This window comes from Rhinopithecus bieti, unplaced genomic scaffold (genome assembly GCF_001698545.2).
Source record: "Rhinopithecus bieti isolate Rb0 unplaced genomic scaffold, ASM169854v2 scaffold_5019, whole genome shotgun sequence".
Classification (NCBI taxonomy): domain Eukaryota; kingdom Metazoa; phylum Chordata; class Mammalia; order Primates; family Cercopithecidae; genus Rhinopithecus; species Rhinopithecus bieti.
In genome coordinates this window covers 84,367-101,756 of record NW_016804585.1, presented here as the reverse complement: position 1 = coordinate 101,756, position 17,390 = coordinate 84,367, and the positions used below count along the sequence as shown (strand labels likewise).

The 17,390-nt window shown below is 42.5% G+C and overlaps 1 protein-coding gene across 1 annotated transcript in view; it reads right to left on the bottom strand.

Moving 5' to 3' along the window:
• Window positions 1-289: 289 nt before the first annotated feature.
• The window catches only part of CDK12 (cyclin dependent kinase 12), an 80,362-nt gene continuing 63,261 nt past the window's right edge, over window positions 290-17,390 (bottom strand). Inside the window, 4 exon segments of the mRNA XM_017869236.1 lie at window positions 290-4,169; window positions 8,811-9,263; window positions 10,224-10,435; window positions 14,995-15,126. Of these exon segments, the coding sequence (XP_017724725.1) occupies window positions 3,484-4,169; window positions 8,811-9,263; window positions 10,224-10,435; window positions 14,995-15,126 (1,483 nt within the window). The 3' untranslated portion in view covers window positions 290-3,483.

Below are 17,390 nucleotides of genomic sequence, written 5' to 3'. Positions count from 1 at the left end.
ACTCTTTTGATGGTTTGGTACCATTATTTGCATAACTTTTCTACTTTTTTAAAAAAAATCACATTTTATGGTTTTTCCCAACTCATTTTTTATTCTCTAGTTCCTAGTTTAGCGTTTTCAGGCACCTCTTCAAATCCTGATAACTTTCTGCTGGGAGGGGGAGTTTGAGTCTCTAACGATTCTGAGACAGAGAACCCCTAAGATAAAGTGGAGGAAAAATGTCCATTATACATGATTAGATATGCTCGGGGGTACAGATTAAGAAGTAAATGCAATGGAGCAAAAGTGGTATAGTAACAGGAAATATTTAATTTTCCAATCTCCACTTTCCATCTTTATAAACTGAAAGAAAAAAAATGTAATATATTACAAAATACCTGTACATAGACAAGATACACCCAATGGGGGTCAAAAACAAGAGAGAGAAAGGAATACAGTGTCAGGAACCTAAATCAGGGAGAATGAGGTGGCAACTGACACTTTTCTGATGCAGCATTCTCTCTCAAAACCTGCTGGTAACCATTTTAGCACGGTAACTATATATGCATATTATATATACACACACACATACAAGTGGTTGGGTGATGTCTATGGCATAAGCTAATAGAAGTTCTATTTGCAAATTTGTGCTAACTGCTCTGCTTTAAACGTATAGATTTGATGTTGCTTTCAAATATTTATCGTTCCTATGGACAGTTGAAGAAAAAACTAAGGAAACTGGGTCAAGTATATTTGTTTTCAAAACCACAAAAATGATCACGGTCAAACCAGTTTTGCCTCCCACTCATGAACAGAATCAGATTTCTCATCTGTTCAAAATAATGTATTTAATAGACTTAATATCTCTCATTGTACAATAATTAAAACAAAACGAAAACCACTTTTGAATGGAATTGGGTTTGTAATTTTTAAATAGTCAAGTTGAAATTCTGCCAAACCTTTACTTCCATCATGTTTATAGATAACATAACTGAAAAATTAACAAATACCTTGTCTTCCTCCATACAGATTCCAGGATATTTAAATAAGTTTTTTTTTCCTCTGCTTTTAGAAATAGTCAAAACTACCAAACTTTGTTTTCATTTTAAAAGACTCCCAAAATGGGGGTGGGGGTGAGATGGGATCATACATACACATACACTCACACATACACTCATCCCCTTCCCTAGTAGGGATGAGGGAATGGAGGCTTAAGTATATTATTTGGGATATTTGGCATAATTAAAAAATAAGAGGTGGGAGAGGGGAGGGAAAAACATTATTGATGACTGCTGATAACCAAAATACAATGAAAATATATAGATAATTTTATTCATATTTGATGGGAAACCAACTTTTTTTCATTGAACAGATACTTCTGAAAGTATCCCAGGCTCAAGTTCTTTAATAAAAAACAGGGAGTGGGGCCCAGTAACTCAAATTCAAATATTCTAAAATACAAAGGCCCATGTCTGAGGACTAAGAAGTCAACAGACAGAAGGTTCAGATGAACTTTAATGCAATTTACCAATAGCATGTCAGTAAGCCTAATAAATCTAACTGGACACACTGGTATAAAAAAGCCATCAATGCCAAAATGGCTAGAAGGTTCTCTTTCCAAATCAGTGTTTGGCCCTGCAGGCAAGGCCAGATCAAAAATCAGAGAATAATAAAGAAATACACACACCGATATCTACCTATTTCTCATTAACAGGGGAAAACAGTCTTCAAGTATCTGAAGAGGGTTCTTCTTTCATTTCTTTAAATTTTTTCTTTTTTTTAAGTAATGCACCTTTCTCTTATAGATTTTATTTTTTAAAATAAGAACTTGGCATTGAAACATGAATTGAGTTTTGAAAACTACCCTCGAAGATGATGAAACATGTTTGCTTTTCTTTGTAAAAGGGGCTAACCTATGTTTCCTAAAGGTCTAAGTCTGTGCAGATAAATTATATGACATGTATCTGTTTTTAAAACACTCTATATGCTGGTACTCACATAGAAATAGAAGCCAGAATGAGAAGCCTCCCAAATTATCCCACCCTGACAGCCTTTCCCTCTTTCATTTCCTGTTTATGATAAGGCAAAGTTCTTGCCTGGAAGCACAATTTAACCCCTTTTATCAAAACCAAATCCACATCTCTTTGGAGGAAAATGCCTATAAGAACTGGCAGGGTACACATGCTGGGATGTGGACATGTCAATACTGTTCTTCCTCGCAGTATGCTGTTTTAAAATTATTTTTTTAAAAAAGGTCAGGTATTGATGTATCTTCAGAAAAATACCCACCCTAAACTAGGTTACATTTCCATGTATCTTCAGGATTTGTTTTTCTCTTTGACAATATCACAATGCTCTGTTTGAAAGGTTTTTTTTTTTGACATAAAAATATATGTGTAAACAATATGCTAAATGCTGTTATTAGCCCTCTAGGTATGGAGGCATCATCTCTAACCACAGCTCAGCAGCAATGTCCAAGCTGTCCACACTTACAAATCAACTTCCCCATCAGAACATGGTTTAAAAAACAAAACATTTTAGAATTGAAGAGTTACAGAGAACAATGTAGGAGTCTGAATTTCCTTTCCTTTATTTCAAAAAAAGTAAAGAATTATCCCAGGTTCTTGGGCATCTCAACGATTTTTTCCAAACAAATGCCTCAAAGAGAGAGAAACAGCGACAGCGAGAATAAGCAAGCAAGCAAGAGAGTGAGCGTGAAAGAGAGAGAGAGAGCATATGTGGGCAAAAAAGGAAAGAGATTGGGTAAAGTCTACCTACTTGCCCAAGAATGCCACTTTCTACAACCTGCTTTACGTGCAGGGAGAAGGGCATATCTTTTGTCAAAGAGGAGTAAACTTTAAGGATGAGTAATTTATTTGGAAAAAAAGTATGTTCAAGATGCTCAATGGGGAAAAAGTGTTCACTTAAAAGCAAAATGTGAAATGGTGGAGAGGAAAGAAACATTTATTTAAATCATCCAGGCCACTCTGTTTCCCTTATAGCAAAAGCCTAAGCGCAGCTCGAATTCTGTGAACACTATTCTCTTTAAAGGAAAAAAACCCAAAACACCTAAATTAAAATTCTAAAGAAAGAAACCACACACAACCCCCCACCCCAAAACTTTAAAAATCAAAGAGCCTCTCCTGAGCCATCTCAAAACTGAAACTGTTCTTTCTCTCTTCTGATCAGTAAGTGCAGGCAATGAACTAATAAAACATTTACTTTTCAATGTAATGATCCTCTCCATATTCTCTACTTGTATCTACTAAGGTAGAGTTGAAGTAAATGTTCTGGCTATAGCCCATCCAGGGGGAAATAGTGCCAACATCATTATTTCATAAGTCGCCTGCTAGTAGCAAGTGAGCAAGGAATACAACGGACAGCTTTGCAGTAGCCAAATGCAGATGATTACCTCGCTCTGGCAAATGATTTCATTAAAGATTCAGAGAACTGGATGGAAGGATGGATAGGGAAGGAATCTTTCAGGACACTGAAGTCTCTGGGTTAGTAAGGAACTCCTCTCCCTCTTCCCCCTCTTGGTGGGACTCTTGTAGGCCCCCGATAGAGTTTTCCATAAGCAGAAGACTGAGTTGGGCCCCCCCAGTGAAGGCCTGCTCCTGAGCTGCTGGCCCCAGTGGTTCCTGGCCCCAGCTCCCCATAGTTTTGCAATTTGGTCTCTGCATGTACCACAGAATTGCTGCTTCCCTCAGCCTTCAGGAATGGTTGCCCGACCACCGGGTGTAACGCTAAGGGGACCCTGGCAAAACGGAGGTCCTGGTCCCCTGGAAACTGCACTGACCCTGTGCCCTGGTAACTGCTGGACTCCCCAAGGTGGCTCACAGAGCCTGAGAAGGTCCTGTTCTTCACCAGGGTCTGGACCAAGGATTCTGTCAAGGCTGGACCAGAGTTTCGTTCATCAGTGTCAATGGAACTGAACCCTGTTTCAGGCCCATCAGTGTTTCCGTAAGTCCTGTTTGGATGGGGTCGGGTGGAGTACTCCATTGGTCTCAAGGCCTGGTGCTCATGTGGCAGGTGGCCAGGAGGCTCTGCTTCAGGCTGGGATAAAAGTTGCAGCAAGGCGGCTGTCACGGCTGGGTTCAACTCCTGGGGGGCGCTGGAAAGATCGCCTTCAACCAGAGGGGGTGGAGGTGGCGGCGGTGGAGGTCCGGGGGGCTCAGGGGGCCTCTTCTCTGGTGGAAGAATGTGAGGAGGACATGCTGTGGAAGGGTTACTTCTTTTAAACACCATCTTAAAAAGCACATGTGATTATAAACACAAACACACACACTGCGCAACATAAACAAATATCAATATAAGTAACCAGATATATAAAGAATAAAATCTTGGGATCAGGAAATTGCAATTATAAATAAATCAAGTGATTAAAAGTAAAACAGTTGCATTCTGGATCTAACAGCTAGTGTAAAAATATCATATGTTTCAAATGATTATCCTGATTTTTATCTGAGATTTCCTCCATTTCCTTCCTTTAAAGAACTAATATGTAGGCTGCTGGTAGACTCCCTGCCCCTTTTTGCTGTTAGATGGAAACATTAAAACAAAGCAGAAGGAAGGAAGATAAGAGGGAACAATATACATGCTGTGGTCACATTTCTAGGACATAATCTTGCTGTACAACAGAGACCCTGTGTGGACTTGGCTAACACATTTTACAGAATGTTTGATCACATAGGTTAACCTGAAATAAAACTTAAAGAATGTACAGGAGAGATAAAATAAAGTAAAAAGTTTTCATTACTGTCATGTATAAAAATACACTTGCTTCTCCAAACTTTAGTCACTTCTCCCCAAAATCATAGTCTGAAAGGATTTTAACTACCATATTATCATTCAGCTTCCTATGTTACAGTAATTTTAAAGACTAAAGTAATTTCTATCATAATTTTCTATTTTGTTTTCCTACCTACTGCATTTTTTTTCCATGCTATGAAAAAAAAAATCACTATAGCAGTATCATGCAGAATGAACTGTTGATAAACATCTGTTTATCTTGGAGACGGTGACAAGAACTGAGAATTTAGAAATGTATTAAATTCATACTATAATCTGTCTTTACAAAGATCTTTTGTCTTTCTTGAACTACTTCCCCAGACTTTCTTTTTTCCACTGCTGCATAAATGTGCTTAAGCATGATAAACATTGTCTGACAATGAATTCCTGCCAAGGCAGGAGAGGAGAGATGTAACATGGTATGAGTTTGAGGACATAAAAAACCACTGAGACAGAAGTATGGTCAGAACAATGCCTTTAGAAAATTGAGAGTCATCCTGCTGAAGAAAAGATTTAATGTTTTGGGATAGCTTCCAAATGACCGATTTTTCTTTTCCCTATGGAAGCATATTTTAAAAAATATATATATAGTCATTCTTCCATTATCTAAGCTGTGATGTAAAGTCATTACTCAAAGCAAGCCAAAAACAATTTTTAGTTATAATTAGATATTTCTGTAGCACATTTACCTTAATTATATTCTGCAAAGACAATCAGTAAATAAGTTTGTATTCCCTTAGCATGCAGATGAAAGCACTCTGAAAATACTACATAATTGTAAGGTCGTATAGTACAAAAGATGGTCAAGTGCTACATGTAACATCCAAGCAAGGTGACCAACAGTCCCAGTTTGTCTGGGACTGAGGGGGTTTTCCAGGGTGTCAGTGTTCGGCTTTAAAACTGGGACAGTTCAGGAATGAACTGGTGACCCTATGTATAGTACCCACACAAGTTACTTGTTGACTGATTGGCTGGTTGACAGGGTGGCAGGGGAAAACGAATTTAAGGACAAAAAATTAGCCATGGAAAATTTTGAACATGGAGAACAGACATGCTGAAAAAGGAGGGCTAACTGTACTACAAGTAATGATAGATTTCAGAGCCTTTTGCTTTCAACACTCTCTATATAAGGACATCACTGTACCAGTTTTTTTTTTTTTTTGAGATGGAGTCTGGCTCTGTCGCCCAGGCTGGAGTGTAGTGGCCGGATCTTAGCTCACTGCAAGCTCCCACTGCAAGCTCCACCTCCTGGGCTTACCCCATTCTCCTGCCTCAGCCTCCCGAGTAGCTGGGACTACAGGCACCCGCCAAGTCACCCAGCTAGTTTTTTGTATTTTTTTTTAGTAGAGACGGGGTTTCAACGTGTTAGCCAGGATGGTCTCGATCTCCTGACCTCGTGATCCGCCCATCTCGGCCTCCCAAAGTGCTGGGATTACAGGCTTGAGCCACCGCGCCCGGCCTGTACCAGTTATTTTTAAAAGTATTTCTGGACTACACATAAAATGGAACATGAGGTTTTTTTAATACTGAGGTCAAATAACTTAAAATGTATAACTGTAAAATGAGATAATCTAAACTTACATTCTTCCAGCTACGCCATTTTTTTGTATTCAAACTGCCTTTTATGTAAATAGCCTAAATATATTTCAACAGAACTAACTCTTGAGGTCAAATTCTTTCATATGTATAAAATAAAAATTCGATACCAAGGTAGCAAAGGCTGGGCATGGTGGCTCATGCCTGTAATCCCAGCACTTTGCGAGAACAAGGAAGGCAGATCACTTGAGGTCAGGAGTTAGAGACCAGCCTGGCCAACAAGGTGAAACCCCGTCTCTACTAAAAATACAAAAAAATAAGCCAGGCCTGGTGTCACATGCCTGTAATCCCAGCTACTTGGGAGGCTGAGGCAGGAGAATCGCTTGAACCTGGGAGGTAGGGTTTGCAGTGAGCTGAGATCACGCCACTACACTCCAGCCTGGGTGACAGAGCGAGACTCCATCTCAAAAAAAAACAAAAAAAAAAAACAAAAAAACTTATTAAAGTAAGCCTAATAAAACTTCTTAAAGGAATTAAAAATAAAATATGAATTATAAATAATATTATCTTTAAAATATCAATGTTGTCAATCCTTAAACGTACAGACTTTTGGCCGGGCTGTGGTGGTTCACACCTGTAATTCTAGCACTTTGGCAGGCCAAGGCAGGTGGATCAACTGAGGTCGGCAGTTCAAGACCAGCCTGGTCAACACAGCGAAACCCCGTCTCTACTAAAAATACAAAAAATTAGCTGGGCGTGGTAGTGGGTGCCTGTAATTCCAGTTACTTGGGAGGCTGAGGCAGGAGAATTGCTTGAACCTGGGAGGCAGAGGTTGCAGTGCACCATGATCGCGCCATTGCACTCCCGCCTGGGCGACAGAGAGAAACTCTGTCTCAAAACAGACAAACAGAAAAAAGTACAGACTTTTAGGATTGACAACAATAAGGATGTATTATTGAAATGTAAAAATAAATTTAAAACTTCAGGCCGGGGGTAGTGGCTCAAGCCTGTAATCCTAGCACTATGGGAGGCCGAGGCAGGCAGATCACCTGAGGTTGGGAGTTCGAGACCAGTCTGGTTAACATGGTAAAACCTCGTTTCCACTAAATATACAAAATCAACTCAGCGTGGAGGTGCATGCCTGTAATCCCAGCTACTCGGGAGGCTGAGGCAGGAGAATCGTTTGAACCCAGGAGGCAGAGGTTGCAGTGAGCCAAGATCATGCCATTTTACTTCAGCCTGGGCAACAGAGTAAGACTCTGCCTCCAAACACAAAAACAAAAATTTCATTTTACTCATTTGATTTCAACTAATCACCCTTCCCAATAAGTACAGAATAGCAAAACAGCAGCCAAATTAATAGGCTGTCACTTTCTCTGGCTTATACAGTCTGCCCTCTGGTGGAAGTGCTAATTAACAGTGAAATGGCCAAATAGAGATAGCAGGTGAGAAACAAGACCAAGTGAGCCACTGTAGAGGCACCAACTGAATAATCCAGGGGTGACTGCAATAATTAGTTATGACATTTCTACACTTTCCTCTCAAAAGTAAATACAACAATTTCTGGCCATAGGCCAGGCCTTAAAATATATACTTTCTGTACCACCTCATATGAAATGTGAATGTAGGACCCTAAAGTTGAAGATTAGTATACCTCTTCAGCCCTCGAGCCTCTTCTTATTCCCCAATTCATGGGGTCTTCATGGGCAGTGAGAATTTCCAAGGAGTTAAAAACACTTTCACATAAGTAAAGATTTTGCAAATACACTGTGAATCAGAATTTAAAAATTTAAACTGCTTTTTTCCTCTAATAAATTGCATGCTATGGTCATGTGAGATTAAAGTATAACTTATCCCCATTTTCCTTTTTTTCTTTATAATATACTCACTTCCTGATCTGGGGTCCATTCAATTGCTTCTATTAGAAACAGATTTAAAGGAATTGTTCTTATACACTATCATTTTAGGGAAAAGAAATGTATAGTGTTAATTATCTACTTAGAAATATTCCCAAATCATTCTTCAGGAAATTAACAATGATATTTTATTAGGGTTTTCTTGATTGTATCTTCCAGGAAAGACTGGCATTCAGCATCCACTCCACTGGAGGTAAAGAAGTATAGTCTGATAATGGTTTATTTGGAAGTCAGATTTCCAAGTGCTAGGACTAGCTGGCCACCACATACAGTTCAAGATGTGTGGTTCAAGATGAATCACTAGCTATAGCTGTGGTTTCCTTGGTTAGAACACAGGGGCTTTACTTACCTATCTCCTAGGAAGTGGAAAAACAATCATATAGGAAAGGAGCTTTGGGAAGCTCTGAGACTTAAACAAAAGAAGCCAAGCAAGAAATACATTACTTGGTGCTATGTTTTCCTGTAGACTAGGTTACAGAATAACTGAAACCAAGGCCATTGATGTGGGGGAAAAAAAAATGTTAAGATATTTTTAAGAGGGTATAAACAGCACCTGAGCTCAATGAGATTCATGACCGGTCTGTTTACCTGCTGCCTCCTCCTGCGGCATTGTGGGAGTTCTTCGGGGCCCCTGTGACCCACTGTTCTTGTCACTGTTGTTTTCCTCCAGACTGCCTGCTGGCTCTTGGGCTTTCATCAACTGACTCAAGAGAACTGCCAAAATATTCTGCATGTCAGCTGGTGTGCTTGAAGCTTCAGGGGTCGTCTGTTCTGCTGAAGGCAGGATCACTGGGGCAGAGGGTGCTTCCTTCAAAGACTCCTCTGGGGCCATGGTCTCTGAGTCCTGCTGCTGGGAAGTAGCTTCCGTCAGGGCACTGATGGATTGATTCAGGGCTTCCAGCTGCTGCTGCATCTCTGGGTTGGAGTGGATGTTAAGCAGCTGTGCCATTTGAGGGATGCTCAGGTCGGTTTGGCTCTGCAGCAGGTTTAATAACACTGCCAATTCACTTTGATTCAGCTGTTGTGTGATGTCACCAAGGCCTGCGGAAAGACAGTGAAGCCAATATAAGAGGATGAGACAGGCCAAGGACCCTTTGGCTTCTTCAACTGGCAACAACAACTTACAATATCCAAAAAATGAAGTTTTCATTTTAAATGTCTCATTTTTCATGCCTTAAAATGTCATGACACAGTTTGTTATTCTTTATGTTTCCCCTTAAAAAATACAGGCACTAATAACTAAAACATCTCTGGATTGTGCATAAAAGTGACTCCATTTTACCTGTATTTTTCAAGGTCTGTGATTTTTCAACCCTTACTGTACATCAGAATTACCAGGAGAGATTTTAAAATCTCTCCTATTCAGATGCCTCAGGACCCATCCTTAGATGGGCATAATTGTTTTTAAAGCTTCCTGGATGATTCCAATGTATAGCCAGTATTGAGAACCATTGCTGTAAGTGAAGAGGGAAGGGAAAGTGAACCAGAAAAGAGTATTTTTGTTCCGAAGAATTGGTCATAAAACAGAACTACTTTGTTGTAATAGTTCAATATGACATAGCTTCAGATACATTTAGATCAAAATAAGTCTATAGAACAACATTCAGCTATTGTAATTTAACATGATTAGATTCTATGAAGGTCTTATCAAATCTAATATAAACAAGGCTCTAAATTATGTGTGTTAGAAAGTCATGGGTGAACTAACCTTAAATTAAATTTGGCTTACCTAATTCACTGATTTATGCCACACATTTAATTGAGATACAGTGTTCCATACATATTTCAGGAAAGGAAAATGATCCATTGTAGACTTTCTGGACCATATGTACAAAACTTGGTTAATCTCCTTCTCCCCATAATGAGGACATTAACCTCTGTCCTAATGGTTCACTGGACAAAAACTAAAACACAGACACACACACAGAATCCTTACACTTGACCTTCAAAACCTGCCAAATACGCTTAGTAAAAGCACAAAGGCCCCATTCTGGCACTGACCTATTGCATCCCCAGCCCCAGGCTCCACCTTGCCAGGAGCAGGCTGAGGTGGTGCTGGGCTGCTGCTCTTCACAGGCTCAGCATTTGTCCCTGAGGTAGTTTCTTTTCGAGAAGTTTTGGATGGAGGTGGCTCTTCCACTACCACACCGCTCTGTCGCTGACGTCGCCGTTTCTTACTCCACAACTCATGGCAATCTTGCCAGTGGGGGAGGCTGGAAAAAGACAAAGCAAAGGGGAAATATGTATGGGAATGCAGCAGTGAATGAATGGAGGAGCAAAGGATTAAAATGGGAAGGCAAAGACTGTGGGAAATGTCAAGAATAAGGAAAACAAAAGTAGGTAACAGCAGTGTAAAATAAGTCATGGCAGATGGTAGTCTGAGGAAATAAAAGTACAAAAGTCCAAGAAAGTTATACAGTGAGAAAGGATGATCTTGCTAATACTAGGTACAGACCAGCTATATAAATTCCCATATAAATACTGTCTTTCCTTGGCATAACAAGAATAAAGGAGAACTGTATTGATCAAGTTTCAGTAGGGAATAAAGAGGAGGACAGAAATGGCTGGCTTGTTAATGTATACAAAAGGTCAAGGAAAGGTGGTGACTTAAACCATGGAACCATGTATCATGATCAAAACATCTCTGTGCAAAATCAACTTATGTGTAATTTGGTTTGTGAGGACCACAGACTAGTTCTCTCCCCTTTCTGCCCACAGAATTTCCATGATTGGATATCAACTTGCTCATCTGTGGAGTTCAGCACTATGTATAACTTAGTACATTTTTCCAGACTTTCCCATACAACCAGACCAAGTAGATAAAATCTTACTAAAAAATCTCTCTACAATAGGAGTTCCCAAATTTCAGTAAAACCCTTATATATTTCAAATCATATTCAATGAATTTGGCTGGGCACGGTGGCTCACGCCTGTAATCCCAGCACTTTGGGAGATAGAGGCAGGCGGATCATGAGGTCAGGAGTTCGAGACTAGCCTGGCAACATGGTAAAATCCTATCTCTACTAAAAATATAAAAATTAGCTAGGTGTGGTGTTGTGTGCCTGTTAATTCCAGCTACTAGGGTGACTGAGGCAGGAGGATTGCTTGAACCCGGGAGGTGGAGGTAGCAGTGAACCGAGACCACACCACTGTACTCCAGCCTGGGCAACAGAACAAGAGTGTGTCTCAAAAAAATACATGAATTTGGAAATTTCTTTGGAGCAATCAGATTTAGTTACTACCTACTCATGAACTAACATCCTATCCATTTTTAAGACATGCAGTCTTTCTTAAGGTAAGAAAATGACGCCCAAAATTTGACATTAAAGCTGTAATACTGTGACAAATTCAAAGCTAAAAGACTCTTTTTTTCCTTTTCTTTTGAGACAAAGTCTTGCTCTATTGCCCAGGCTAGAGTGCAGTGGTGCAATCTCAGTTCACTGCAACCTTCTCCTCCCAGGTTCAAGCGATTCTCCTGCCTCAGTCTCCCTGAGTAGCTGGGACTACAAGTACACGCCACTACACTCGGCTAATTTTTTTATTTTTTAGTAGAGACGAGGTTTCACTATGTTGGCCAAACTGGTCTCGAACTCATGACCTCAGGTGATCTGCCTGCCTCAACCTCCCAAAGTGCTAGGATTATAGGCGTGAGCAACTGTGTCAGGCCAGATAAAAGACTTTTTATGTGCTATAATGTGGGATATGAACCTATGAAGCTCCAAAACAATACACAGGCATTCATAAGATTTTAATGAAATAGAGACACATCAAAATATCATATTTCTTTTATGTTACTTTAATTTTTTCAGATGGAGTATCACTCTATGGCCCAGGCATGCACTGGCACAATCTCGGCTCACTGCAACCTCCACCTCCCGAGTTCAGGCGATTCTCCTCCCTCAGCCACCCAAGTAGCCAGGACTACAAGTGCACACCACCACATCTGGTTAATTTTTTGTATTTTTAGGAAAGATGGAGTTTTACCATGTTGGCCAGGCTCTCTTGAACTGCTGACCTCAGGTGATTCATCCACCTTGGCCTCCCAAAGTGCTGGGATTACCAGTAAAAGCGACCATGCCTGGACGAAAGATCTTATTTCTTACATCAAAATTCAGTAACCTGGCCAGGTGCGGTGGCTCACGCCTATAATCACAGCACTTTGGGAGGCCAAGGCAGGCAAATCACCTGAGGTAGGGAATTGGAGACAAGCCTGACCAACATGGTGAAACCTTGTCTCTAATAAAAATATAAAAATTAGCCAGCTGTGGTGGCAGGCTCCTGTAATTCAGCTACTCAGGAGGTTGAGACACGAGAATCGCTTGAACCCGGGAGGTGGAGGTTGCAGTGAGCTGAGATTACACCACTGCACTCCAGCCTGGGTGACAGAGTGAGAGACCTTGTTTCAGAAAAAAACAAAAAACAAAAAACAAAAACTGGCAGTGATGCAAACCATTTAAAACTGGGACTGTCGGCCGGGCTCAGTGGCTCACGCCTGTAATCCCAGCACTTTCGGAGGCTGAGGCAGGCAGATCACCTGAGGTCGGGAGTTCAAGACCAGTCTGACCAATATGGTGAAACTCCGTCTCTAATAAAATACAAAATTAGCCAGGCATGGGGGCACATGCCTGTAATCCCAGCTACTTGGGAGGCTGAGGCAGGAGAAACGCTTGTGGTGAGTCGAGATCATGCCACTGTACTCCAGCCTGGGCAACAAGAGTGAAATTCTGTCTCAAAAATAATAACAAAAAAACCCCCCAAAAACTGGGACTGTCTATGCAAGTGTGAGATATACGTGGTCACCAGAGATATGCATGATTGCAGCAGAAGGAATGGTTAAAAGCAAAAACCAGAAGGAGGCCAAGTGTGGTGTCTCCTGGCTGTAATCCCACGACTTTGGAAGGCTGAGGCGGGAAAATCACTTGAGCCCAGGAGTTTGAGACAGCCTGGGCAACATTGTGAGACGCCATTTCTACAATTAGGGAAAAAAAAAAAATGGTGGCTCATGCCTGTAATCCCAACACTTTGGGAGGCTGAGGCAGGCAGATCACCTGAAGTCAGGAGTCTCAGACCAGCTTGGCCAACACGGTGAAACCCTGTCTCTACTAAAAATACAAAAAAAATTAGTTGGGTGTGGTGGCCTGCACCTGTAATCCCAGCTACTCAGGAGGCTGAGACAGCAGAATCACTTGAATCCAGCAGGTGGAGGTTGCAGTGAGCCGAGATCATGCCACTGCACTCCAGCCTGGGCAACAGGGCGACACTCTGTCTCAGAAAAAAACAAAAAAGGCTGGGAGCGGTAGCTCATACCTATAATCCCAGCACTTTGGGAGGCCGAGGCAGGCGGACCACCTGAGGCCAGGAGTTCAAGATCAGCCTGGCCAACGTGGTGAAATCCCGTCTCTACTAAAAATACAAAAATTAGCTGGGCATGGTGGCAGGCGCCTGTAACCCCAGCTACTTGGGAGGCTGAGGCAGGAGAATCACTTGAAACCAGGAGGCAGAGACTGCGGTAAGCCAATATCGTGCCACACTGCACTCAAGCCTAGATGCCAAGAGTAAAACTCCATCTCAAAACAAACAGGCCAGGCGTGGTGGCTCACACCTGTAATCCCAGCACTTTGAGGGGCCAAGATGGGTAGGAGTTCAAGACCGGCCTGGCCAACATGGTAAAACCCTGTCTCTACTAAAAATACAAAAAAATGGCCGGGTGCAGTGGCTCATGCCTGTAATCCCAGCACTTTGGGAGGCTGAGGCGGGTGGATCACCTGAGGTCGGGAGGTCGAGACCAGCCTGATCAACATGGAGAAACCCTGTCTCTACTAAAAACACAAGATTACCTAGGCATGGTGGCGCATGCCTGCAATCCCAGCTACTTGGGAAGGCTGAGGCAGGCGAATCACTTGACCTTGGAAGTGGAGGTTGTGGTGAGCCGAGATTGCGCCACTGTACTTCAGCCTGGGCAACAAGAGTGAAACTCCGTCTCATAAAACAAAACAAGACAAAACAAAAACACAAAAAAATTAGCCGGGCATCGTGGTGGGCACCTGTAATCCTAGCTACTTGCAAGGCTGAGGCAGGAGAATCGCTTGAACATGGGAGGCGGAGGAGGCAGAGTACAAGATTCCATCTCAAAACAACAACAACAAAAAAAAAAAAAAGAAAAAGAAAAAAGCACGCAGGGCGCAGTGGCTTACGCCTGTAATCCCAACACTTTGGGAGGCTGAGGTAGGTGGATCACCTGAGGTCAGGAATTCAAGACAGCCAGGCCAGCATGGTGTAACCCCGTCTCTACTAAAAATACAAAAATTAGCCAGGTATGGTGGTGTGTGCCTGTAGTCCCAGCTACTCGGGAAGCTGAGGCACGAGAATCACTTGAACTCTGCAGAGGTTGCAGTGAGCTGAGTTGTGCCCCTGCACTCCTGCCTGGGCGACAGAGAAAGACTCCATCTCAAAAATAAGTAAATAAACAAACCAACCAACCCACAAAAATCTAAAAGGAATACTTTCAAAGAGGCTCTATAGAACAATATTCTGGGATGGAGATCCAGGGACAAAAGAAGACAGCTTGAGTCAAATTAGAACAAGCATCAAAGCTAAATCTATTACTTATATAAAGAAAAAAACAAAGATAAAACAAAAAAACCTCAATCATAATACTCAAAGACACCTCTTCATTTGGGTCTTATTGGGCATTTGTGGTTCTTTTATGAGTTTCTCATCTTCTAAGGCCCAGGGGAAGGTATAGGGTCACAACGCAGCTACCAGCACTTACTCTGGAGGAGCCATTTTGCTGAGCTCAACATCTTTAAGGAAGTCGCTCTGTAGGGTCTGTTCAGCTGTGCACCGCTTACTAGGATCTAGTGTCAGCATGTGGTCCAATAAATCAAGTGCTGCAGAAGGAATGCTATGGAAAAGAACACAGAAAGGACAGTTCACAATGACCCTACAGTTCTCAAATTTTGTGTGAAAGGGTCTCACACCTGTAATTCCAGCACTTTGGGAGGCCAAGGTAGGAGGACTGCTTGAGGCCAGAAGTTTGAGATCAACCTGGGCAACATACTGAGACCTCACCTCTACAAACATATATATTTTTAATTAGCAGGGTGCAGTGCTGTGCACCCTGTAGTCTCAGCTACTTGGGAGGCTGACAATGGAGAATCACTTGAGCCTAGGAATTTGAGGCTGCAGTGAGCTCTTATTGCACAACTGCATTCTAGCCTGGGCAACAGAGCAAGAGCCCATCTCTTTCAAAAAAAAAAAAAAAAAGGGATGGGCAATGGTGGCTCATGCCTATAGTCCCACCCAGCACTTTGGAAGGCTGAAGCAAATGGATCATTTGAGGTCAGGAGTTCAGGACCAGCCTGACCAACACAGTGAAACCCCATCTCTACTAAAAATAGAAAAAATTAGCCAGGCATGGTGACGCATGCTTGTAATCCTAGCTCCTCGGAGGGCTGAGAATCGCTTGGACCCAGGAGGCGGAGGTTGCAGTGAGATCACACCTAGACAGAGTGAGATGGTCTCAAAAAAAAAAACGAAAAAAAAAAAGTCTTTGAATTTCCATGTAAAACCAAAGAAAGGAAGTTGGAAGTTGGCTAACGCAAGCAAGCAGATTTGCTCCCACACAGGATTTAAGATATGCTGGGCCGGGGCCAGGTGCGGTGGCTCAAGCCTATAATCCCAGCACTTTGGGAGGCTGAGGTGGGTGGATCACAAGGTCAGGAGATCGAGACCATCCTGGCTAACATGGTGAAACCCCATCTCTACTAAAAGTACCAAAAATTAGCCGGGCATGGTAGCAGGCGCCTATAGTCCCAGCTACTCAGGAGGCTGAGGCAAGAGAATGGCGTGAATCTGGGAGGTGGAGCCTGCACTGAGCTGAGATCCCACCACTGGACTCCACCCTGGGCGACAGAGTGAGACTCCGTCTCAAAAAAATTTAAAAAAAGAGAAATGCTGGGCCGGGCACAGTCGCTCATGACTGTAATCCCCGCACTTTGAAGGGCCGAGGCGGGTGGATAATCTGAGGTCAGGAGTTCGAGACCAGGCTGGGTAACATGGTGAAACCCCGTTTCTATTAAAAATACAAAAAATTAGCCGGGCGTGGTGGCGCGTGCCTGTAATCCCTGCTACTCAGGAAGCTGAGGGAGGAGAAACACTTGAACCCAGGAGGCAGAGGTTGCAGTGAGCCGAGATCATGCCATTGCACTCTGGCTTGGGCAACAAGAGCGAAACCTCGTCTCAAAAACAAACAAGAAATGCTGTGCTATAACACAAGTAAAAATGTGACCAGTTCTGGCCAGGTGTGGTGGCTTGCACCTATAATTCCAGCTCTTCGGGAGGCCGAGGCAGGCAGATCACTTGAGGTCAGGAGTTCAAGACCAGTCTGGCCAACATGGTGAAATGCCATTTCTACTAAAAATACAAAAATTAACTGTGCATGGTAGCGGGTGCCTGTAATTCCAGCTACTTGGAAGGTTGAGGCAGGAGAATTTCTTGAACCTGAGAGACGAGGGTTGTGGTGAGCCAAGATTGCGTCACTGCACTCCAACCTGGGTGACACACACACAAAAATATGGCCAGTTCTATCAATCTATTAAAGTTAAAAAAAATAAAATAAAAGAGAGGGAAAAAAGTAAGAAGAAAAACAAAACCAAAACATGGCCAGGCATGGTAGCACAACCAGTGATCTTCCTACCTTAGCCTCCCATAGTTTAAGCCAAGCACTTTGGGAGGCTGAAGCAGGAAGATCACTTGAGCCCAGGAGCTCAAGACCAGCCTGGGCAACATTAGGAGACCCTATCTCTACAGGGGAAAAAAAAAAAAATGCCAGGTGTGGTGGCAGTTGCCTGTGGTCCCAGCTATTCAGAAGGCTAAGGTGGGGCCAGGCGCGGTGGCTCATGTCTATAATCCCAGCACTTTGGAAGGCAGAGGCGGGTGGATCACAAAGTCAGGAGTTCAAGACCAGCCTGGCCAACATGGTGAAACCCCGTCTCTACTAAAAATACAAAAATTAGCTGGGCATGGTGGCAGGCGCCTGTAATCCCAACTACGCGGGAGGCTGAGGCAGGAGAATCGCTTGAACTCAGAGGGTAGAGGTTGCAGTGAGCCGAGCTCACACCACTGCACTCCAGCCTGGGCAGCAAAGTGAGATTCTGTCTCAAAAAA